This window comes from Myotis lucifugus, unplaced genomic scaffold, assembly GCF_000147115.1.
Source record: "Myotis lucifugus unplaced genomic scaffold, Myoluc2.0 scaffold_537, whole genome shotgun sequence".
Lineage (NCBI taxonomy): Eukaryota > Metazoa > Chordata > Mammalia > Chiroptera > Vespertilionidae > Myotis > Myotis lucifugus.
Window position 1 is genome coordinate 427,968 of NW_005871585.1, and position 26,510 is coordinate 454,477.

The 26,510-nt window shown below is 41.6% G+C and overlaps 1 protein-coding gene across 1 annotated transcript in view; it reads right to left on the reverse strand.

The window, feature by feature from the left end:
* Positions 1 to 609: 609 nt before the first annotated feature.
* FIG4 (FIG4 phosphoinositide 5-phosphatase) overlaps positions 610 to 26,510 on the reverse strand; it is a gene marked incomplete at its 5' end in the record, with an annotated part of 87,048 nt that continues 61,147 nt past the window's right edge. The window contains one exon of the mRNA XM_023745333.1: positions 610 to 954. Within this exon, the coding sequence (XP_023601101.1) occupies positions 777 to 954 (178 nt within the window). The remainder of the gene's footprint in view (positions 955 to 26,510) is intronic.

Below are 26,510 nucleotides of genomic sequence, written 5' to 3' on the forward strand. Positions count from 1 at the left end.
TTTGTGTTAAACTACTAGAAAATGCTGAATGTTGTCCGTGCGATGTTGAACTGAACAGAGAACAGACCGTATGTGCGCGTGATGAGTCAACCCCGACTGGACACCTAATGTCAAATCATGTAACACAGTGGCACACTATAAAAGTTATGCAGGTAACTGATTTTTCATGTTTAATTTTACATAACTTCATATCTATAGAGAGTTGGTCGGGATAGTTCAAAGATCTCCTGTTTACTTTTTCCCAGATTTACAGTGACTAGTATTTGGCTCATTAGAGAGCACTTTGCTGACATCTTTCTCCATAAATATTTAAGGGCTTCAAAGTAATACACTTTTTTCAAAACACAAAGTTAACATAAAAACCATCAGAATAAATTTTATATATATGTTAACTATAAAGAAAAATAATCTGACTTCATTTTGCAGGAATTTATTGGTCTCTCATTTTTTTTTTTTTTACTGTGGTTGGTTACTCCCAGACCCTACTACAGTGCCTGGCACACAGCAGGTGCTCAATAAGTACCACTAAATTAATTTCTTAATGTGATGATGTGATACTATATTGACCGCATTTCTAAGCAAAGCATTTTTAAAATAAAGCAAAGACAATGACAGCAAAAATAGTCAGTCATTTCTTTATAACCTATAATTTATAATTCACCAATTTCAAAAAGAGGAAAACCCTTTAGATGTAAAGGACTTCCAGGAAATCACCCTTTTAAAATGAGACAAAGCAGATGACAACATAAGCAAACGGACTTGGTTGGCCTCTCTCCTCACAGGTAGCGGTTTCGGATGTACTCCCGGTACACGAAGGAGTCTTCTTTCCCCAGGGGCTGCATGATACCTTCGCTGGCCTGGATGTGGGCCTGGAAGATCTCAGTAGATTTTCTGTCCACTCTTGGTGGCTGAACTTCATAGATATTATCTTGTGAGAAAGCTGAGATGGGTGTCCTACAACAGAGAAGAGAAGAGAAGAGGGCTACATTAAAGAAAATAAAGGAAGGACCACAGGGAGCGGGGGTCTCAACGAGTCTGAGAGCTGCTGACCTTGAACATGCGGACTTAGCAGTAACGAGGGGCTATAGTGACCTCTGTCCCTCTGGGCTGGCTTTCTCCCCTGCCTAGAGGACAGAGCTGGCCAGCACCTGCCCAGGGAGCCTTTCCTGAAGCACAGGCTGGGCAGGCACCCCCCTCTGTTCCCACAGCTGTGGGCACACCCATGTCTCTACACCCGTCTCCCCCCTCACATGACTGGAGAAACTTCTGGTGGGGGCAGTAGGGATCATTTGCTCCTTGGCCACATAGTAGGCACTCTATCATTTTTTTGTATGTGTATATTGATTCTGTATTTTGCAATTTTATTGAATTCTTTTATTAGTTCTAACAGGTATCAATAGTTTTTTAAAGGAAGATTTAGTAGGAATCTGTGAAGTAGAAGATACTAGTAATTCCCATCTCACAGGCTGGTAAGAGGAATAAATGAGTTTATGTGTGTGAAGTGCTCAATTAGCACAGTGCCTGGCACACAATAAGTGCTCAGTAAACGTGAGCCATTGTTAATAACTATAGGTGCATAATTCCTTGTCTGCAGTTCTGAAATCCTAAAAGCTTTAATGACCTAATGTTACTTTGCTGGTAGAACCTGACCCAGTGGAAACTCATTTGGAGGCACATCCTAACCTGAACTGACAATACTCATCCCACTTCTTCATGGGACTGTTACGGTATTTGATGATCAGACAAGGCCTCGAATCACACTGGGGATATTATTATAAGGCCTATGTACCATCTTGGTATGCGAACATCCCCCAGATTCTGAATTCTAAAACACATCTGGCCTCAGGCTTTAGGATGAGGGATTGTGGATCTGTCATAGGCAGCTTCCTTCCTTTCTGAGGTGATCTGAAAAGCACCCAAGAATCTCTCTATTCAAAAGCACTCCTCCATTCCCACCCACCTAGCCTGCTGTGAAATTGCCATCCACCCCTTGGGGAAGGCGCTGCCTCCAGAAAGGCCTTGTCATAATGCAGCCTGGAGTCTGACACACCCTCCACTCAAAGAAGGTTGGGCACCCACTAGTTATTACATTCTTAACTGGAGGCAGGTCCTCAAGGGATGAGTCAACCAAGTCAGGTGCGATGCGGAGTGAGTATGTGCAGAGTGTGGGTGGAAGGTTAAGAAGAGGCCACCGATGGGGGAGGATGGTCATCTAAAACGACGCTGTGAGGCACTGGGAGTGCAACGGCAACACCCTGGACCGCTCAGCCCAGGCTGGGCCTCCAGGGGGAGGGCAGCTCTCCCCATCAGGGCACCAAGATGACACAAAGACAAAGTCCCGCAGAACCTGTTCTGCCGGGCTGGGGTCCCTGGAGCTAACCTCCGTTGTCTGCACCTTGGTAACATATTTAAACTCAAATCTGATCTATAGTTTATGAAATACTCCCTTTTTTCCAAAGCACTCTTGGTAATGTCATGTAATCTTAGACTGGATCCTCATTTAATTAAACAAAAAACAAAGGATAAAATGGTTTACTCACAGTTTTTTAAAAAATCAATGGTTAAGGTGAAAGAATCCTGAGATTCTGAACCCCAGTCTGTACACCAGCCTGGCACTCCTGCTCTTCTTCAAGATAACAAAAGCCACTGTTATTGTCATTTCTGTGGCTGACACATCATAATGGTGAGTAATCAGGATGAGTAATACATGAACTCTTCTCAGTTTTCCCTCACAAAAACACAGCAACTCTACCGTCATTTACATAATTCAAAGTGAGATGCTAGAGTCCTTCAACGATTGATAATATTCAGTCAAATCATTTTAACCTGACCTTTAAAAAGGAGGCTCCACTAGCCTTTTGAGAGATTGTCATCAGAGCGCCAGCCACAGTAACGCCTCCTGAACCACACCCTCTCCACCTGTCTGTCTCCTCCCTCTCACATCCCTCTCACATCTATTATTTTGATTTTCGCACCCATCCTGGAAGCAGGACACACTGGGATTATACTCTCCATTTTACAGATGGGACATTTAAAGTTAATTTTTACATAGGACGAATGGTTTCTGTCCTGTCTTTGAAGCCAGGCCTTTGCCAGGAACCCTCTGTGTATCAGTGAAGACCTTTCTGGGTGAAATCACACCAGACGTCCAATGAATGGAGCAAGACACGGTCTGGGAACTAAACCTTAATGTAGAGCCAAGAAGGGAAAATGCCAGGTCACCAAAGGCCTCCGCTGAAGACACAGGCAGGCAGGCTGCAGGAGGCAACAGCCCGGAGCCCAGCGACTGCCTGCCCACGTACGGCCAGCACAACACAAACAGGGCCACCGACCAGCCACTTCCACCCGGTGCCTGGCCTTTCAGTGAGCCAACCAGGAGTCCTCACCCTAGTTCTCCGTAAGCTGCTTCACTGCGCGTGGAGTCAAACCATTACAAACACTCTAAACACGAAATGCCGAACATGGGCCTTACATGGCACCAGGCTGAGTGCTGGTGGAGTGTGTGTGTGTGTGTGTGAGTGTGTGTGTGTGTGTGTGTGTGTGTGTGGGCAGGGGGAGTTTCAGGGCTCCAACACTACTTCATCACAGTTTCAAAACAGTGTAGGGAGTCAGCAAATGTATCAACCTGCCCTTCCCCGCCCCCCGTCCTTTTTATTCTTCTAGATTCAAAGTCTATATTAAATAACAAAACTGTAATGTTAAAATGTTTATTAATGGATTTGGGCCAGAAAGAAGCTTAAGGCATATCTATAATGAGAATGAGTTCCTCAGTCTTTTTTTTTTTTTTTTTCAGAGAGAGGACAGGAGAGGGAGAGAGATGGAAACATCCATGAGAGAGAAACATAGATCAGCGGCCTCCTACATACCCCCACCTGGGGATCGAGCCCGCAACCAGGGCATGTGCCCTGACCAGGAATCGAACGGGTGACCTCCTGGTGCATGGGTTGACACTCAACCACTGAGCCACACCAGCCGGGCGTGTTCCTCAGTCTTAAGGCAGCGCTTTTCCAAGTGTGGTCCCCAGACCGGCGGCATCACCTAGAAACTTGTTAGAAATGCAGGTTCTCAGGCTCACCCAGACCCACGGAATCGGAAACCCTGAGAGTGGGGAGCAGCAAAGGTGAAACAAGTCCTCCAGGTGGTTTTGATACTTGGTAAAGTTTAAGAATCTTTGGTCTAAGGAGACCAAAATTATCTAAAATGCCACACACACAAAAAATCTTTTTGTGGACAATGAGCAAAACTGAATATTTTAAAGCAAGGTATATCTTTTTGAATGATATACTATCACTAACTCTACTGAGAAAGCATCATTTAACATTTGTAAACATAACAATTGTAACAACTGTAAAGAGAAGCAGCAATATTAGATTCACCACACATTTGCTAATGATTTTCTTGTTGGCTTATACATATCCAAGGTGGGGAAAAGATACAAGAACATCCAAGACCCTCATAGGGCCTGCTGGTTGGCATTTTGTCTCTGAAGGCACTGGGCAGAGATGGCAGTAAACCCACTAACATTCCAATACTACTTGGAATTGCCTTTTTATTAGCTTACATGGCATCTGTTTCTGTATGGAAAAGAAAAAACCAACAGTATTTAAACACGAAATGATGTGAAAATTTGCAGGCTCATTTCTTTTTATCTACAACTAGAGGCCTGATGCACGAATTTGTGCACAGGTGGGGTCCCTCTGGGTGGCCTGCAGGGATCGGGCCGAAACCCCCAGTCTAATGCTGCCTGCAGCTCCTACCTGCCGCTCCAGTCCCGATCAGGAGAGGCTTGTGCTGCTGCAGCAGCACTTACCAGCCATGAGCCCTGCAGTCTGGTGTTCTCCCAGTGGGAATGGCCTGTGGGATCGGGCTGAAACCAGCTTTCCAACATCCCCTCAGGGGTCCCAGATTGTGAGAGGGTACAGGCCAGGCTGAAGGACCCCAATGGTGCACGATTGGGCCGGGGAGGGACCAAGGGAGGGCTCTAGGGCGTGTCCAACCCATCTCGCTCAGTCCGGATTGGCCAGACTCCAGCAACAAGCTAACCTACCATCTGAGCATCTGCCCCCTGGTGGTCAGTGCATGTCATAGCGACTGGTCGACCAGTTGACTGTCTGCCCCCTGGTGGTCAGTGCACATCATAGCGAGCGGTTGAGCAGCCTTAGCATATCATTAGCATATTACACTTTGATTGGTTGTTCTGTTGTTCTGCCGTTCTATTTGCATATTATCCTTTTATTATATAAGATACCTAGGTCCATCTTTGAGGAGAGCTCTGCATTTCCCCTCAAGGAATGTTACAGTCTTGTTTAGAATAATGTATTTACCAGCTCGTTTGTGGGCTCCTTACCCCATACTGCTGGGTGCACTCAGACAGCGAGGCTGGATGACACTTAGCCTTGACTGCAGTCCCCATTCACAGAAGGGCAGCCCTTCAGACAGAAATCCATTAGACACACCACATGTTTCTAAAGAAAATCTTACTGATGCCCTTCCATGCTCTTTCTTAAATGTGGTATTACTCACTTGGTTAAAATCTGACCATGTCTGATAATAACCATATCTCACACTTGGATGCAGAACTAATATTTGAGTCCCTTTTAAAGTTCAATTCCTGTTGAAGTAAAACTTTTTTTCTGACTTACACCCGGTAAACACATGTTGGTTTCACAAGAAAATATTTAATTGGTCAGACTGAAATGTCTTCTGAATTTAGTAATGTCATGATGATTTGCAGTTGGTAACAGAAGAACTAGATAATATTTGTATAATTTCAATAATTTTATATACGGTATGTGATACTTTTTCATATGTTAAAATCGTGTACTTTTCTTATCATTAGCATTTTGGCATACATCAAATCCCATGTGGCATTTGCAGAAAATTGAGTAATGGTTCTAAATACAATATATTTCCCTTCTAGTGGTCCCTTCTGTTGCTACCACAAACTCCAAGTTTTCTCCCAACATGGCTGTTTTCACCTCACCAAATCATTCTTTGTCGGTCATGACCAAGTCACAAAATCGAAAGAATATCATAGCTGAATAAGACCTTACAAAATACCTCGGCCAACTCCTTTATTTGCAGATGACGGTCATCATTAGGTCATTTCTCTTGTTACTTTCTCTACTTTCTAGGAGAAAACTATAATTAAGGCATGTTCATGTCCATCAGATGCTGTGGGCTCAGTGGAACAAAACCTCAGCAAATGCTTGACTAGTACAAGCCCTTGATCATGAGTCTATTTGTCTTTCTGCCAGTTTTGTAATTTCTATTAGGAAATAATAACCCTTATCATCAAACAGGCAGAGGGGCCTATGGTACACATTGCCATGAAATGGTTTTCTCTCTTTCTAGCCTTTAATATTTCTCAGGCCCTTGAGCCCTTAGTTTGTGGATGCCATTCTAACAGCTTATTTTTGTGACCATCCATTGCTTCTTTTGAGTCCCCTTGTTAGGATGCTTGTATCTTCACAAGTTACGCATATACACGGAAGTCTAGTCATGAATCTATTCTACCAAGGTGATATAGTTGCTTTTTCATGTTGAAAAAAAATCAAGTTAATGTGCTTAGAGGTGGTGCCTGTAGGGCAGCAGAAGTACAACTAGCCTTAGGGACATTAAAACATGACTGCCTATCAGCTATACTGTTACTGCAGCGAATGGGAGACGGCTAGTATACCAAGGACCTTACCCCACTATCCAATTCGGGGGTTCTACTTATAGCAAGAACATATTCATGGATAATTGGATAGCTAGAGAGGTAGACTGTGACAGATAACAGATTACTTTTTTAAAAATTCTTTATTGTTTAAAGTATTATATATAGTATTACATATGTCTCCTTTGACCTCTCCCCGGCCACCCCTACTCCCCAGCACATGCCCTCATGCCCCTAGTGTCTGTGTCCATTGGTTATCCTTATATGCATGCATACAAGTCCTTTGGTTGATCTCTTACCCACCCCACTCCTGTGTCTTCCCTCTGAAGGTTGATGGTCTGTTCCATGCTTCTCTCTCTCTGGATCTATTTTTGTTCATCAGCTTATGTTGTTCATTATATCACACATATGAGTGAGATCATGTGATATTTATCTTTCTACGACTGGCTTATTTCACTTAGCATAATGCTCTCCAGGTCCATCCATGCTGTTGCAAATGGTAAGAGTTCTTTCTTTCTTACAGCAGCATAGTATTCCATTGTGTAGATGTACCACTTTTTTAATCCACTCATCTGCTGATGGGCACTTAGACTGTTTCCAAATCTTAGCTATTGTAAATTGTGCTGCTATGAACATAGGGGTGCATATGTCATTTCTGATTGGTGTTTCTGGTTTCTTGGGATAAAAAATTGAAGTTCCATTTTTAATTTTTTGAGGAAACTCCATACTGTTTTCCATAGTGGCTGCACCAGTCTGCATTCCCAGCAGCAGTGCACAAGGATTCCTTTTTCTCCGCATCCTCGCCAGCACTTGTTGTTTGTTGATTTGTTGATAGCCACTCTGATGGGTTTTGATTTGCATCTCTTGGATGATTAGTGACTTTGAGTATTCCATATAATAAAAGCCTAATATGCTAAGTGTCCGATCGTCCATTCAACCAATCAAAACATAATATGCTAATGATATACTAAGGCCGCTCAACTGCTTGCCATGATGTGCACTGACCACCAGGGGGCAAACACTCTGACTGGTAGGTTAGCTTGCTGCTGGGGTCCAGCCAATCGGGACTGAGCGAGGAGCAGGCCTAAGCCATCAGTCGGACATCCCCCGAGGGGCTCCCGGACTGCGAGAAGGCACAGGTTGGGCTGAAAGACCCGCCCCCCCCCAACACACACACACACACACACACACACACACACACACACGTGCACAAATTTTGTGCACTGGGCCTCTAGTGTTTTCATATGTCTCTTGGCCTTCTGTATGTCTGCTTTCAAAAAGTGTCTATTTAAGTCCTTTGCCCATTTTTTTATTGGATTGTTTATCTTCCTTTTGTTAATAAGATGTATGAAATCCCTATAAATTTTGAAGAGTAGGCCCTTATCGAATATAAGATTGACAAATATGTTCTCACATGCAGTGGGCTTTCTTATTGTTTTGTTGATGGTTTCTTTTGCTGTGCAGAAGCTTTTTATTTTGATGTAGTCCCATTTGTTTATTTTCTCTTTAGTTTCCAATGCCCTAGGAGCTGTATTGGTGAAGAAATTGCTTCAGCATATGTCTGAGATTTTGTTGCCTTTGGATTCCTCTAGTATTTTTATGGTTTCCCATCTTACATTTAAGTCCTTTATCCATTTTGAATTTATTTTTGTGTATGGTGTAAATTGGTGGTCTAGTTTCATTTTTTTGCATGTATCTGTCCAATTTTCCCAGCACCATTTATTGAAGAGACTGTCTTGACTCCATTGTATACTCTTGCCTCCTTTGTCAAATATTCATTGAACATAATGGCTTGGGTTGATTTCTGGGTTCTCTGTTCTGTTCCATTGGTCTATATGTCTGTTCTTGTGCCAGTACCAGGCAGTTTTGAGAAGAGTGGCTTTGTAATACAGCTTGATATCTGGTATTGTGATCCCTCCAACTTTGTTCTTCTTTCTCAGGATTGCTGCAGCTACTCGGGGTCTTTTTTTATTCCAGATGAATTTTTGGAGAGTTTGTTCTAGGTCTGTGAAATATGCCATAGGCATTTTAATGGGGATTGCATTAAACAGGTTAGATTTCTTAATAGCCACTTGAACTCCCCTTCTAGCATGCAGAGGCTCTAAAGCAAAAAGTAATTTTGTTCCCTTCAATTCAGGTTCAAAATGTGATTTACATTCTACCCACCACTTGTACTACAGAAGGCTAAGATTTGGAACTGAGTCATATGTAGAGAAGCAAGATGTACAGCGTCCGTTTTGCAGACTGTGGCAAAGGTGACAAGGTCCTGAGTTGGCCCCTGCAGTGGCAGCTTCCTGGTTATGGCTGAGGTGGCTGGTTTTGCAGCCAGCAGCCACGGTGATAGCTTCCTGATCAGGGCAGATGCAGCAGCCACTCCAAGAGTTTGCCACGTGGTTTGGGGAGTTGTTCCTGGAAGTTGGTCTATAGTCAGTTTCTTTGGCCCTCCTGTGATTCTGAAAACCACCTAAAACCCTATAATAAGTCACTTTCTGTCTAATAAACTACCTGGAGTTGATTATTTATTTCTGCAACTGAATTCTGACCACCATAGCCAGCCAAAGAGCAAAGCGCATCAGCTCCAGCTCTCTCTTGCTTTACCCAGGAGCAGGCAGCCAGGCTAGTGGGAAGGGGCTGCTTGCAGCTACTGAAGGGACAGGCCACCACAGCACGTATATGAATGGCAATGGAATACTTTAATGTCTAATGTCTTGGCCATAGTCATTTATATTTTTATTGGTCCAGGTACAACAGAATGACAGTGGTTTTATATTCTCTTTGAAAACGAAAATGTTATTTGTGTTTCTAAAACAAGTTTTGGTTTTAGGGAAATAAAGCAGAATGCCTTTTGGACTTGAAACAGGTAAAATGTTGTCAATTTAGAGTGCAATTTATAAATTGTATGGTTTCCCTCCATCTGCAGAGCATACTATCTTTCTAGTTGTAAAATGAAATGCAGTTTTCCTCTGCTCTGTGTTTTGATGACAAAGACCGGGGAAGTGGCCAACAGTATCTGGTAGCCACTGGCCACGGGGACTGGTTATCTTACACGTCCTGGGTCTTTTCTGCCAATAAGGACAGGCTGCACATCACAGGCATAACAGCTGTTTTCAAAGGACAAAGAATGAGGAGGGCATCCCAACAGAGGACAGACCCAGGTGGGGAGTTAAAGGCTGAGGGGTCAGCAGGGCTCCGTGTACAAGGGTAGCCTGAAGAGGTATGTTGGAGCCTGAGCAAGAAGAGGCAGATGTGGGTATCCCTATGGGGAAGGGGTCTGCAGCCCAAGGGGATGAAGCAGGCATTCATGAGGGTGGGTGTCTCGCAATAGAGTCAGAGCCTGAATGGAGGGCATCCACATTTGGGAAAGGGTGGATGCAGTGGAGATGGGAGACTGGGTATGTACGGAGGAATGAATCAAATAAATAAATATAATATGGGTAACAGGAGCTCAATCTCTCACTGGAGAAGAAAGCACTACAATGGAAAGGGAAAAAGATAGAAAAAAATGCTGGATACCTATAATTAGAGGTGTCAATATGAACTTATGGATTTAAATATCCTCCTATATAATAAAAGGGTAATATGCAAATCAACCAAACAGCGGAACCACGGGTCGCTATGATGCTCACTGACCACCAGGGGGCAGACGCTCAACGCAGGAGCTGCCCCCTGGTGGTCAGCGTGCTCCCACAGGGGGAGCGCCACTCAGCCACAAGCCAGGCTGATGGCTGGCGAGCACAGCGGTGATGGTGGGAGCCTCTCCTGCCTCCATAGCAGCGCTAAGAATGTCTGACTGATGGCTCCCGGACCGCGAGAGGGCGCAGGCCGGGTGGAGGGACCCCACTCCCAAGTGCACGAATCTCGTGCACTGGGCCTCTAGTATTATATAATATACTATATATATACACATACACACACACATACATATATACACATACAAATATATAGTATATACATATATATGTACACATTTACATATACAGGTCTGCATATACTTACATATATATGTATATGTAAATGTGTGTATGTTTTATGAATGGTCCTGGGAGCAGCAATGCCCCAATGCAATAGGCAAACCTAATGCCCAGATCTTGGCTTTATTACCATTTTCCACTAAAAGAAACCAGAGATCCTTAGAAAAATGACTGATTTCAGGGTGAGAGCAAGTACAGGACATGATGAGATTAGAACAACTTGTGCCAGAAATCAAGGATGTGCTCAAAAAATGATGAGGACATGTCCTAAGCACACAGGAGCCAAGTTTAAGGCATCTTGTGAAATTTGGGACAATTTGAACATCAAAATAAAAAATGATAGCAACAAATTATCCCCCATTGAATAACACAGGAGACCAAGATCTCACAATGAGAAATATAAATAAATAAATAAATTTAAAGATCGATGAAGGGATATTTGCATAGTTTCAAATTAACTCCCATAAAATATTCACAAATTAAAAGAGAAAATAAAAGAGAAACTGCAGAGTGGAAAAGCCCAGGAGATATCACTTTGATCAAGGGATTGAAATAAAGACCATTAATAATGGGATGAATTGAAATTGTGTGTCACCTGATAGGATGCAATGAAAAGAGCCCATGCTGCCCAACTGGTGTGGCTCAGTGGTTGAGTATCAACCCATGAACCCAGGAGGTCACAGTTCAATTCCCGGTCAGGGCACATGCTGGGTTGTGGGCTTGATCCCCAGTGTGGGGCGTGCAGGAGGCAGCCAATCAATGATTCTCTCTCATCATTGACGTTTCTATCTCTCTCTTCCCCTTCCTTTCTGAAATAAATAAAAATATATGTATATAAAAAATAAAAATTTAAAAAAAAAGAGGCCAGGATCACTTCTGTGCTATTCCTGCCTGTATTCATTATGTACTGTAAGCCAACAAACACTTATGTCACAGTTTCTGGGGGTCAGGAATCTGGGAGTGGCTTAGTTGGGTGGTTCTGATTCAAGGTCTCACAAGGCCAAAGTTAAGTTATTTGCCAGCTCAACAGTCAACTCGTTTAACTGGGGTGAAGAATCCACTTCTAAGCTCACTCAACATGGTTGGCAAGGCCTCAATTTCTCACTGGCTGTTGGCTAGACGCCTCAGTTTCTTGCCATTTGGGCCTATTCCAAAGGGCTGCTCACAAGGATGAAGCTTGCTTCCCCAAGAGCAAGTGATCTAAGAGATCACTTTTTTAAAAAAAAATTTATTTTATTTTTCCATCCACCTTTATGCCCTCTATGTCCTCTTCCACCTCACCCATCCCCTCTGCTAGAGATCACTTTTGTAACCTAATCTCTTCTGCTATATGCTCTTGATACAAAAATTCACTCTGGTACAATGTGGGAAGAGACTAAGGGTGTGATAATAGGAGGTAGGGCCCATCTGAAGGCTGGCTAGCACACTGCCAAAGATGCATTGAAGCATGGTGGCAACCATGCCTGGTGGGAATTGCTGCTTAATATTTTAACCCTGCTGACTTGGCTTCTGTCGTTATTTGCTTGCTAAAACAATAGAAAAGTTACTTTGATTTTCTGAACTTACGTATGCTATCCCAATCGATTGAATACTCCATTGTTGGTGGTTTGAATATCCCATTGATTGTGATCTTACTGGTTATCGAAGCACATTCTTCTGTACTTGGAAACCAGAACAGCACAATTACCCTAAATTGCCTCAGTGGCTACAGATAATGCATTCCGGCTGACTCAGTGGTCCCAAGACCAGGACAACACAATTATTCTAAATTGCCTCAGTGGCTCCAGATAATGTGTTTCCGTTGATTCAGTGATCCGAAGACCCAAAACTATAATTAATCTTTATAGATAACTAACTTGCTCAATTTTGCTTCTGTAACTGCTTTGTGCAAACCAGGTTCCTCATTCCAAACCCAAAGATGTAATCAATACCTTTGTGATTTTTGCCTATATAAATCTGGTGTTGCGGCTACTTAATCACTACGAGATTTGAGAGAGCAAAATGCCCCCTCCTAGTCCAGGATTTGAAATAAATGTGACTCCTTAATTCGACTTCTTGAGGCATCCTTGTGTGATTTGCGGGGTACATTACAACAACATAACCTGAAGATAATCATGGCAAACCCAGATTGAGGGCTATTCTACAACATAATTGCATTGTATTTTTCAAAGTGTCATGGTCAGACCAGATGGCTTCACTAGTGAATTCTACCAAACATTCAAAGAAGATTCCTATCTTTCTCAAACTCTTCCAAAAAATTGAAGAAGAGGCAATACTTCCTAACACATTTTATAAGTCAACATACCCCTGATACCAAAACGTGACAAGGATAACAAAAAAGAAAACTACAAACCAATATCTCTGATGAATATGGACGCAAAATATCCTAAACAAAATACTAACAAATAGAATACAACAATATATTAAAAAAATAATATGCCATGATCAAGTGGGGTTCATTCCAGGGGCATAAGGATGGTTCAACATATGCAAATTGATCAATGTAATACTCCACACTAACAAAACAAAGGATAAAAATCATATGATTTAACAATAGATGCAGAAAAAGCATTTGACAAGATACAACACCCATTTATGATAAAAACACTCAATAACATGGGTATAGAAGGAAAGTATTGAAAGGGGGCAGAAATAGAATGTTAGGGAACCAGCTAGTACTGTAAGAAATATTAAACATGCTCTGTTAACTGTGATTGTTTTATTCTGATTAAAGAAGACACATTCTACCCTGGCTGGAGCTGACCTGGAGATGCAGCCCTTCCTCCCCATTTGGAGCTGCCTATTATCATGGAAAGATGAACAACTTTGCTGCAGAAACCAGAATGGACAGCCCTTTGAAGGTCCCCAGCCCTTTTTGCACACCTGCAGGCCTTTGCAAACCACCGGCCTGCTTACCTGTTAATTGCCCATCTGGCACTCCCTTTGGCTCTTTCCCTGGGTAACCCCAGCCCTCGCATATCACTAAGCCCTCTGAAGACCCCTAGTCCTTTTGCATATCTGTAAACTGCCCTTTTGCCTACTTTTCCTTTGAATTTCTATGTGTATATAAGCAGCTGGCTAATGGTGGGCAGCAGAGCAGATTTTTGTGGATAACCTGCTGCTCTCCCATCCTGCCAGCAATATTGGAATAAACGCTCATATATGATTCAACCCTGTCTCTGCTTAATTGGCTCAAGTAGTGACAGGCAGCATGGACCCATTGTTTGTCCGGTTACAGTATCTCAACATAATAAGGTCATATATGACAAACCCTTAGCCAATATCATACTCAATGGTGGAAAACTGAAATCTTTTTCTCTAAAATCAGGAAAAAGACAAGGATATCCACTCTCACCATTCTTATTCAACATAATTCTGGAAATCCTAGCCAGAGCAATCAGCCAAGAGCTGGAGGTAGCACACTGCTGGCTTCAAATTATACTACAGAGCTACTGACAGTTTTGATTCCCTAACAACTAGGGAAACGCAGATCAAAACTACAATGAGATACCACCTCATACCTGTTAGAATGGCTATTATCAACAATATGGGTAATAACAAGTTGGAGAGGTTGTGGAGAAAAAGGAACCTTCATTCATGCTGGTAGGAATGTAAATTGGTACAGCCGCTATGCAGAACAGTATGGAGGTTCCTCAAAAAAACTACCAATACAGTTACTATACGACCCAGCAATTCTTCTTCTGGGTATCTACCCAAAAAACTCAAAAACATTTATTTGCAAAGATATGTGCACTTCTATTCACTGCAGCCAAGATATGGAGACAGCCAAAGTGTCCTTTGATAGCGGATTGGATAAATAAAGTAGGGTACCTATATACTATGGAATACTACTCAGCCATAAGAAAAAGTGAAATACTGCCATTTGCAACAACATGGATGGACCTTGAGAATATTATGCTAAGCAAAATAAGTCAGTCAGAAAAAGCTAAGAACTACATGATTTCAGTCATATGTTCCATATAAAACGGAAACTCAGAGGCACAGATGGACAACAGAGTGATGGTTACCAGAGGGAAGGGGATGGGAGGGTGGTAGAGGGTAATGGAAGAAGATTTGACTTTGGATGGTGGGTACACAATGCAATGAATAGATTATGTGTCATAGTAATATACACTTGAAGTCTATATGACCCTGTTAGCCAATGTCACCCTAATAAATTTAATTAAGAAAAGAGTCATGGTCATGAAAATCAGGGAAGACTGGGGGACTGTTCCAGAGGAAGGAGACGACAGAGACATGACATTTAAATGCAACATGAGATGTTACACTAGAGCTTTTGGGGATTAATGATATTAATGAAACAACTGGCATAAACTTGAATGGGGTTTCAATAGCTTCATCAGAGGATTGGCTGGTAGTTTTGATGTTAATTTTCTGATTTTACTAGATTGTATTGTGATTTTGTAGAAGAATGTTCTTATTTACAGGTAGTACCGTAATACCTACTCAAATGTTAGGGAGAGACAGAATATGAGGTCTACAACTTACTCTCAAATTGTTTGGAGGGGGGATGTTCTTTGTTCTGTAATTACAACTTTTAGATAAGTTTGAGATTGTTTCCAAATTTAAACTGTATATAAATGATAAAGACCTATGAGAGAAATTTAAAATTGTCTAAGTTAAAGTAGAAAATCCTACTTCTATTAGGTAGAATTATGTAACATTGATATTTTTGTAGGTCAAAATGTGTGCATATTGGTAATTTCATATGGTTCAACTTAATACAGAAACTCCCAACAAACTAATCAACATCAAAGATAATGAAAGTATGGATTTCAATAAAAATGCAAAACAATGCTTTGTCCAGAATCCCCAGCATCTGCATCTCTGCAGCCCCCGTTCCGTCAGCACAGAGAAGCTGCTGTAGTAACTCAGATCTTAGAAACAATATCTTAATTTCATATTCCCTTTCAGGTCCTATTTCTTTGTACCCCTTTACAGCATTTTTTAAAAGAATGGTTCCTACTCCCCATGTCCTCTCAATCACTTCCCATTTTTTCCTAAATTCACTCCAAGTGGGCTTGCAAAGCTACTGCCCATAAACATTTCCTCATAAAGGCCATCAACAGCCTTCCAGTTAATTTTTCTGTATTCAACAATGCTGCCCACTCCTTCCTTCTTTTTTTTTAAATCCTCACCTGAGGATATGTGTTTTTTAAATTGATTTTAAAGAGAGAGGAAGGGGGGAGAGAGAGAGAGAGAGAGAGAGAGAGAGAGAGAGAGAGAGAGAGAGAGATCTGTTAACTCCCATGTTTGCCCTGATGGGATGGAATCCTGAACTCTGGGTATGTTCCCTGACCAGGAATCAAACCTGCCACCTTTTTAGTGTATACTAGTAGGACGACGCTCCAACCAACTGAGCCATCAGGCAGGGGCTCACTCCTTCCTCCTTGAAACATTTTCTTCTCCTGGCTTCTGTAAAACCATACTTCTTTTGAATTTCTTATTTCTCTCTTTGTTTACTTCCTTGCCTCCTATAAGTTATCCTCCAGAAAGTACCCATAGTTATCTTTTAGAGATGTGAATCAGAGCCTTCCACTCTTTACTAAAAATCCTTCAGCGTCTTCCCACTGGACAGAATAACGGCTAAGCTCCTGAGGGATCTGGCCCCTACCTTGCCTTACTCCATCCATGCACACTCCTCTGGACCTCTCATTCAGCCTTCTGGCTTGCTTCTCAAACATGCCACGCTGGTCCCTGCCCTGGTCTTTTGTGCATGTTCTCTCTGCTTCGAACACTCTTCCCAGTCATCTCTGGCCTCCTTTTCATTCAGGTCTCAGCTTGAACGTTACCTCCTCGAAGAGACTTTCCTTCACGTCCTAATCTAAAACAGATCACTCTCTTCCATCACCCTGGTTTGTGTTGCTCAGGGCATTTATCGAACATGTAATTGTCTTATTTATTAGTTCAATGTTTGTCTGCATACCCCAGAACATAAATCCCGAGGCATCTTGTCAGGCTTGTTCTTTATCGTATCTCCAGTGTCTCAAAGAGTGCCTAACACATAGTAGGTACTTAATAAATATTTGGTGAATAAATGAATCACCCATTTTTTTGTTTCAAACTGCTAATGATCCCAACCACCGGACGTCCCATGGCTGTGATACTGATAACTGCAGAATCTTAGCGACGACCTTCCTTCCGAATCATCTTGTCCAACCTCAGGTCAATGAAGAGACTCCGCAGCAGTGCTGACGGGCCATCCAGCCTCTGCTTTAGGACTCTCGGCTCTGGGACAACTCATGCCTTTGACCTAATGGAATGTTTACACACCATTGTTGACAGCTCTACTTATTGGAAAGATTTTCTCTTCAGTGGCCTTCAATCTTCCTCCCTGTATGTTCCCCATACTGGTCCCAAAGTAACTCAAAAAGGCCCGGCCTTCACCTATTACTTGAGGGACTGATCACACGACTTCTAATCCTCTTTGCTGAGGTAAATACTGCCAGCTATCTCAGTGACATGAAAAATGAACCAACAATGCACATGAGAAAGGTCTCCAAAATTTTAGCGGCTTAGTTCTAAAAAAATATAAATAAATAAAAATTTTCTAAGCATTTTATCTAAATAATAAAGTGTAAGAGTGCTTTTGGGCATTCGGAGAGGATGATCTCATTTCTCTCGACTGTTTTTCTGTTCTCTTGATGGCTGGCTTCTCTACCTCACACTCTTTAGAAGTGCAACAATCACACAGCCAGGCCCACAAGCATTTTTCCTGAGGACAAAGACTTGTCTTTTCCAGAATATAATTTGTGGGCCTTCGTTCTCACCTCTGAATACATTTTACATTTTACTAAGATGAGAGAGAACCCTCCCCAATGTAACTGTCTGCTAATGTCTTTTGCGGAGGGCATTAAACAGTTTATTCTACAAGTAAAGAAAGTTTGGATCTTACTTCCCTTTGGGCTTTCAATGCGTGCCTAGTGCCGGAGGAAGAACGTCTGCTGTGGTTAGGCATCTGGTGCAGATCTGTATCCTGCCTGTGACTTCCACAATAGAGTAAGCACTCTAAACATTATAGAATGAAGCAGTTAGTGGGTGAATAAAGGAAGCAATGAACCAGAAGATGTCAGAACGAGTGCTCTAGTCCAAGCCTTCATTTTACAGAGGGAGCATGGGAAGGACAGGGCAGGACCATAGCTCAACAATGTCAGATGTGAGATCAGACCCACGGGCTTCCGATTCTCAGGCTCAGGCTTCTTTCCACAGGTTCGTGCTGCCTCTCCTATTGGGCACCTGTGCGAATGAACTAACAGTTAACTGGAAAAGTATAAAATTTTGGGGGGGTTTGTTTTCAATAACTAAATCATTGTGAATGACTTCTTCACATCCAGGTCCCCCAACACGATTATTTTAAGCCCATCACAGCCCATGGCCCTTGGCAATGACAAGTTTAGGGATGAGCACGTGACCCAATCCTGGCCACTGAGGCATGAGAAGTCTGCTGGGCAGAGTGTGGGACTCCTTGCTCCCAAGGAGGAGACACAGGGAAAAGGTCCCTTTCTCCCTTAGGCACGGTCGTGTCTGACTGTGGAACCTGGACCTGCCCTAGCCATCCTGCTAGCAGCCTGAGGATGGGAGAGCAAAGAGATGGAAAGACACTGGGCACTTTATGACCCTCTGAAGCTCCTGAATCCACCAACTCTGGAACCTGCCCTATGTGTAATCTTCAGTGAAGTCAAAGCTGTCCATTATCCTAGAGGTGAAACCAGCTGAGTTAGATGTTCTGTTATTTGGAGCAGAAAGTGTCTTACGAGGTCCAAACAATTTTTTGATAGAAACCTTTTAAAATAATATTTGCTTCCGCAATTCCTCTAAATAAGCATAAAATATAAACATTGATCCAACCAGTCAAGAACATCGTTTTGCTGGCAAGGACTGAGACAGGCTAGAATGTGGTAGTGCCTTGGCGGCCTCAGTGCTGCATACTGACATAAATGGTCACCTCTTCTATGCCTTTGTAGTGTCAGGACACTTTGTCTCTTAAAAACATTACCAAGGACCTCAGTAAGCTTTGGTTTATATGATATTGTGTCTACTGAAATTTACTGTATTAGGAATTTAAGAATATTTATTAACTTATTTAAAAATAACAATAAGCCCAAAATGGACATAATGTAATATATTTTAAAGAAAAATAACCATATTTTCTAAAACAAAACAAAAAAATTAGTGAAAGGGATAGCAATGTTTTACATGTTTACAAATCTCTTCAATGTCTTATTTAATAGAAAACAACCAAATTCTCAAATTTGCTCTGAAATGGTCATGACATGTTGTTTTGGTTAAAGTATATCAATTAAATCTGACTTTAGAGGTATATAGCTGGAAAAGGAAGTATTTAGTAGCCCTTCCAAATGATTGTGGATACCTTTTTTTGATATTACACCAACATTTGACATGTTTCTGAAAGGTTAGTTGCAATGTGGAATCTGAAACCATACCAATAAACTTTTCATATGATTTTATCTTAAAATCCACTGGTCTATCTTGCACTTGGAATATGTTTTCTTATCCATGGATGATTTTTAAATAGCATGCATTGGTCATTTGGACAGTATTGGTTCATGGAGTCATGAACATCTTCCAAATGGTAACAATTTCATTATACAATACTAGAGGCCTGGTGCACAACATTCGTGCACTCGGGGGGAGGGGAGGGTAGTGCTGCTGCAGAGGCAGGAGAGGCTCCCGCCACCGCTGCTGTGCTCACCAACCATGAGCCCTGCTTCTGGCTGAGCGGTGCTCCCCTGTGGGAGCACACTGACCACCAGGCGGCAGCTCCTGCATTGAGCATCCGCCCCCTGGTGGTCAGTGCGCATCACAGCAACCAGTCATTCTGCTATCAGGCCAAAACTGGCTCTCCAACATCCCCTGAGGGGTCCCGGATTGCGAGAGGGTGCAGGCCAGGCTGAGGGACCCCACTGGTGCACGATCGGGGCCAGGGAGGGATGTGGGAGGTTGGCCAGCCAGGGAGGGACTGTGGGAGGGCTCCAGAGTGTGTCCAGCCTGTCTCGCTCAGTCCCAATAAGCTGGACCCCAGCAGCAAGATAACCTACTGGTCGGAGTGTCTGCCCCCTAGTGGTCAGTGCATGTCATAGTGACTGGTTGACCAGTCAAGTGTCTGCCCCCTGGAGGTCAGTGCACATCATAGCAAGCAATTGAGTGGCCTTAGCATATCATTAGCATATTACACTTTGGTTGAGCAGTCGATCAGATACTTAGCATATTAGGCTTTTATTATATAGGATTTAAAAAATCATACTTATTAAGATTGCCACCAATCTCATCAGAAAAACCTTCAAGTAGTGTTCATGATGGTGAATACAAGTTTTACAAAATTTTGATTTTGGCTTATCATTGTTGACAAAAACTCTCAATTGGTTTTCTTAAAGTAAAAGGCTTATTTTGTTCATTTCTTTAGAAAGTGTCTGCCAAATACCTAAGTCTGAAGAACCACAGCTTGTCTGTCATCATTACTTCAATTGGTGTTCATGAAAAAAGTAGCAAGTCCAGCTCACAACTTCGACAATCTTACAAGTGCTTTTCCTTGAGACAACCATCATATTTTGATAGTCAATCAGAGTATTTTATGTAGTATGTTTCCTGTTTTGTCACAATAAATACTAAAAAGACATGCATTCAAGAGTTGATACTTAATTTTTACTGCTTCATCAAGGACTTGACAGTGGCTAGCCTGCATCCCTCCCTTTTCTCTCTCTCTCTCTCTCTCTCTCTCTCTCTCTCTCTCCTATAAGTGTGTAGCAGTGAAGATAATGATCACCCATTGAAAGGGTCTCAAGACCCCCAGGAGTTTGCAGATCATACTTTCAAACTCACTGCTTTATGCTTATCTTTCCCTTTTTTCTTCCTTTGGTGACAACTGGCTAGATGTCACTATTTGTTACTGTCCATGCCCCTGTGGGAGGCTCCCCCAGTTTTAGCTGCACCCAATAGCAGTATGGGTTGGGGAAATTCTAGCTGTCTGGCTCAGGAATCGCATGCTATTGCACTTAGTGTTTAAGTCTCAAAGAAATGAATTTGAGTCCTAGCTTTATCATTTAAAGGTTTTATAACTCTGAGCTGCTGACCTATTCCAGGCTTTGTTTTCTTATAAAAATCAGAGGACTGAATCCAAAGATCTCTAGGCATTTTCCAGTTCTCAGATGTCATGGTCCTGATAGTGCTAAACGCATGCTAATAGGATATTCTCAGAACAGCATCTAGCCCCTCTCTACACAAGTTTGATTATATCTTTGTATCCGTAGAAGCCATTATAGGCAGGCTGTGGGAAGAAAGATGTATATGAAAAATCCAGATGATACCAATTGATGTACTTATTATGAGACTATTGAGAAACACCCAAGATTCCAAATGTGTAAAAAAAAAAAATTAAAGGCTAAAATGAAATAATAAATTTAAACTAGTAAACAATAAATTCAATTTAATTATATCATCAACATGATCTATAAACAAACCAGCCAATAACTGATTTTGTTTCAGCAGGAGAAAACTGAGAAGAGTATTGTCTACTGTGTTAAAAATGTTCAAAACAAGTAAAAACAAAATATTTGGGCCAATAATAATAATAATGAGTTGAAAGCATGTGTGTGGGACAAAGTTACTAGTCTGAGAAAGTTCAAATATAATCCTTTTTAGAGTTCCCCCAAAGATACCTAAAATAACATTTTAGTTATCTGCCAAGTAACTTTTCCTATCTGCTAAATATTTACTGATGCTTCTGAGATTATCAGAATGTTTTTCCTACCTCTATTCTATTATTAAAATTAAATGTATCCAAACACACTAACTGTTTTAGTCAATCTATTTTCCTGTTTTCTAACCACATGATAAAGAAACTACCAACTTAGCTATTCATCTTTTGAAACAAACCTAAAAGAGTTTTATTTTCAAAAAGTATTCCTTTGATGTACAATGCTTAAAAAGCACTAACTGACTTTATTTTGACATTAAGTAATGAATTTTAATAATTACAAGTAACAAAATAAAAAGGTTAACAATATCAGGATAGTCTCAATCCCTCTTTTTTTTCTAGATAAGAACAAGATACATTTTATTCAGATATTTTGGGGCTTAATTGTGTTTTGGTGACATCATGCCACAGAATAGACACTGTGACCCTTCACTAATGGATGTAAACCACCTTATAAGAGTGTTTTGCAAGCTCATGAGAAGTGGGCTTGAGAGGGAAGATTTTTAAAAATGTAAAAATGTTCATTCTTTGCAACTGAGATCAAACTGCCATAATTTTTTTATTATAAGATTTCAAGAGTAAATTACATATAAAAAATAAAGCAAAATTTTTAGAGCTTCTTGTATTTGGAAACAACAGGTAAATGAAAATCAGGAAATCAGGGTTTTAATTCTAGGTATGTTGTTCAAGGGACTCCGAGAGCTAGTTACATTACAGGGGAAACTAGATAATCACATGGAAAAGAAGGAAAACAGACCCCAAACTTACACCACACACAAAAACTAACCAAAAGAGACTAAAGACTTAAATGTAAGATGTGAAACCATAAACTCCTTACAGAAAACGGAGGGGAAAAGCTCCTGGAAACTGGTCTTGGCAATGAATTTATGGATATAATACCAAAAGCACAAGCAACAAAAGCAAAAATAAACAAGTGAGACAACATCAACTTAAAAAGCTTCCGTGAAGCAAAAGAAATGATCAACAAAATGAAAAGGCAACCTAGAGAATGCAAAAAACACACACACACAAAAAAAACAAAACTCAATAGCAAAACAACAAATTTAAAAACAAAAATTTAAAATTGGCAAAGGACTTGAATAGAAATTTTTCCAAATAAGACATATAAATGGCTAACAGAAACATGAAAAGGTGCTCAACGTCACTAATCATCAGGGAAATGCAAATCAAAACCACCATAAGATATCATCTAACAATTATCCGAGTAGCTATTATTAAGAGAGAGAGAGAGAGAGAGAGAGAGAGAAGGAACAAGTGCTGGCCAGGATATAGAGAAAAGGGAACCCTGTACACTGTTGGTGGGAATGTAAACTGGTACAGCCACTATGGAAAACAGTATAAAGGTTCCTCAAGAAATTAAAAATAGAATTATCATATGACTCAGCAATCCCATTCTGGGTATTTACCCAAAGAAATAAAAAACACTAACTTGAAAAGACATATGCACCCCATGTTCATTGCAGCATTATTTACAGTAGCCAAGACATACATGGAAGCAACCTAAGTGTCTACAGATGAATAAATGGGTAAAGAAGATGTGATATATGTATTACTCAGCCATAAAAAAGAAGGAAACCTTGCTATTTACAACAACCTGGATGGACCTTGAGAGCATTACGCTAAATGAAATTAGTCAGACAGAGAGAGACAAATACTGTATGATCTCACTAATATATGGAAATAAAACAAAAACCCAAACTAACAGAAACAGAAAACAGGTTGTTGACTGCCAGAGGCAGGGGTAGGAGACAAGGAAAATGGGTGAAGGTGAAGGTCAAAGGGTACAAACTTCCAGTTATCCTATATAAAGAGCTAATATGCTAATTAGACTGAACAGACGACCTTCCGAACAAAGCCAGGGCTGCGAGGGCCGGCCAAGGCTGTGAGGAGCTATGAGAGCTAGCCGAGGCTGCAAGGGCTGGCCAAGGCTGCTGGGGCTGTGAGGGCCGGCTGGGGCTGCGAGGCTGGCCGAGGCAGTGGGGCTGCAAGGGCTGAGCCCCTTGCACGAATTTCGTGCATCAGGCCTCTAGTAAGATAAATAAGTTCTGAGGATGAAACATCCAGCATGGTGACTACAGTTAATCCTACTGTCTTGTATATTTGAAAGTTGCTAAGCGAGTAGATTTTAAAAATTCTCACCACACACACACACACACACACACACACACACACACTATGTGAGGGGATGGAGATGTTGATTAACCTTCTTGTGGTAATCATTTGGCAGATATACATACTAGAGGCTCAGTGTATGAAAATTCCTGCACTCGGGGGGGTCCCTCAGCCCAGCCTGCGCCCTCTCACAGTCTGGGACCCCTCGGGGGATGTCCACCTGCCAGCTTAGGCCCGCTCCCCGAGGGATAGGGCCTAAGCTGGCAGTCAGACATCCTTCTGGCAGCCCAGGAGCCTCGGAGGATGTCTGACTGCAGGCCTAAGCTGCAGCCAGATATCCTTAGCGCTGCAGAGGAGGCGGGAGAGGCTCCTACTACTGCCCCTGCACTCGCAGCTGTCAGCCCAGCTTGTGGCTGAGCGGAGCTCCCCCTGTGGGAGTGCACGGACCACTAGGGGGCAGCTCCTGCATTCAGCATCTGCCCCCTGGTGGTCAGTGTGCGCCATAGCAACTGGTCATTCCCGGTCATTCTGCCGTTAGGGTCAATTTGCATATTACCCTTTTATTATATAGGATATCAAATCATTACATTGAACACCTTAAACTTACACATGTTATGTCAATTATATCTCAAAAAGAAGCAGGAAAAAATTAAATTTAACTTTAAAAATCATGATCATATTTTAGCCTGTCCTAACATAATGTATAATCCTATATAATAAAAGCCTAATATGCTAAGTGTCTGACCGTTCATTCAACCTTTGGACCAGTCTCTATGACTCGCACTGACCACCAGGTTAGCTTGCTGCTGGGGTCCGACTGATCAGGACTAGGCGAGACAGGCCGGACATGCCCTGAAGCCCTCCCACAGTCCCTCCCCGGCCCCGATCGTGCACCAGTGGGGTCCCTCAGCCTGGCCTTTGCCCTTTCACAATCCAGGATCCCTCAGGGGATGTCTACAGGCCAGTCCGAGGGACCCCACCAGTGCACAAATCCATGCACCAGGCCTCTAGTTAACTAATAAGGACAGCAATAGTTGGTCAATTAAAAAATCCTGAGATACTTGCCAAGAACTCTGAGTTGTTACATCTACAACTGAAAATAAACTACAGTGAAATAAAAACTTATAAACATTTATCATTTGCCTTGCCATTTGCTTCAGTTTGTTAACCCTGGCATTTCTCTCTTTCTCCTTCACACTTAATTTTGTACAATATTCCTCCAAAGAGGTAAAAATATTGAATATCAAATATTACTCATTTGTAATTTATTTAATGCTTACTGTGTACCTGGTATTGAGCTATGGCCTAGGGATACAAAGCCCTGGCCTTAAGTAACTCATAGTCTTTTTCTATTTGTTTTAAATTTAAAATACCACATAGTGGGTTCTAATCAAGGATTTTCCATTCCTATAAAATTGGGAGGGATGACAGAAAGATGTTTATAGAATATGAGCAGCCTTTTAAATATGAAGACAATACAATTAATTTTCACAGTAGTATTTCTCAATTTTTTTCATAAGACCATATGGAAAGTAAATAGCAATATTACAATATTAAACATGAAAAATTACTTATACAACATTAAAAGACTATCTGTGAATTTTATTTATTTATTTATTTAAAATATATTTTTATTGATTTCTGAGAGGAAGAGAGAGGGAAAGAGAGATAGAAACATCAATTATAAGAGAAAATCATTGATCAGCTGCCTCTTGCATGCCCCCTACTGGGGATCGAGCCCACAACCCAGGCATGTGCCTTTGACTGGAATCGAACCTAGGACCCTTCAGTCCACAGGTCAATGCTCTACCCACTGAGCCAAACCGGCTAGGGCAAAAGACGACTGGTGAATTTTAAACACAATTAGGACTTAATGGGATTTGTATTTTATTTCCAAAATCATGTTTACAAGCCCCAAGGGGTTCTGAGTCACACAGAGATGGTAAAGCTACATTTAAATATAAAATTGAAATGTCTTTTTCTTTATTTTCACCAAAAATTTCTCTTAACTGTAAGACTTCTCGTATATGGTCAAAGAAAACAAGGGCAAAGAACATATCATACCTGGGCACACATCTTCATTGTGCAAAAGCAATGCTTGCCGGGAAGCCACGGTGACATAGCACAGCCTCAATAATCATTCTATCTGCCCCAAATCTTCCCACCCACCTTCCATACATAAATGGATGATCATTCAGTAAAGTAACAAAATATCAAAAGGTTAAGCAGTTACAAAATGTGCTTCTTGTATACAGAGCTAAAAAAACCAGTGAGTAATTCCCCTCACATGCCATATCAGCTATCCTAATCTGTTCCCACAGGCTTATCCGGCTTGCTCAGATAAAAAATAAGTGTGATTTATGGGCTAAAAATACACTAAAAACCATAATAAATTCTTCTTATCAGTAATTACAGGATTGTTTTCCTCTTTAAACTGACCATGAATCTCCAGGAAATTTCAAAGCACCTATAATAATCTATTTAACCTCGGCCCTCTTCAGAGAAAGTTAAGAAATGCCACTTACTTGCTTTTTAAATCAAGAGCAGAATAAAACTCAATTACTGAATCTGCTTAATCTAAAACCTCTTTAGCCCCAGAAAATCATGCTGGATGTCCTATAATCGTCACAAAAAACCACCTGAGCCTCCAAATTTGGTTTGTCATGTATTTCCAATCCTGGTGGGTGACCCATCACCATGTCTAGTTAACCAAGCTAAAAAACTCCTGCCTCTCACATGTTCGTCACACACAATCTATCACCAAGTTTCACCAAGGCCTACAGCAGCGGTTCTCAACCGGTGGGTCACGACTGCTTTGGGGGTCGAACGACCCTTTCACAGGGGTCGCCTAAGACCATCCTGCATATCAGATATTTACATTATAATTCATAACAGTAGCAACATTACAGTTATGCAGTAGCAACGAAAATAATTTTATGGTTGGGTCACAACATGAGGAACTGTATTTAAAGGGCCAGAAGGTTGAGAACACTGGCCTACAGAGTACGTTTAC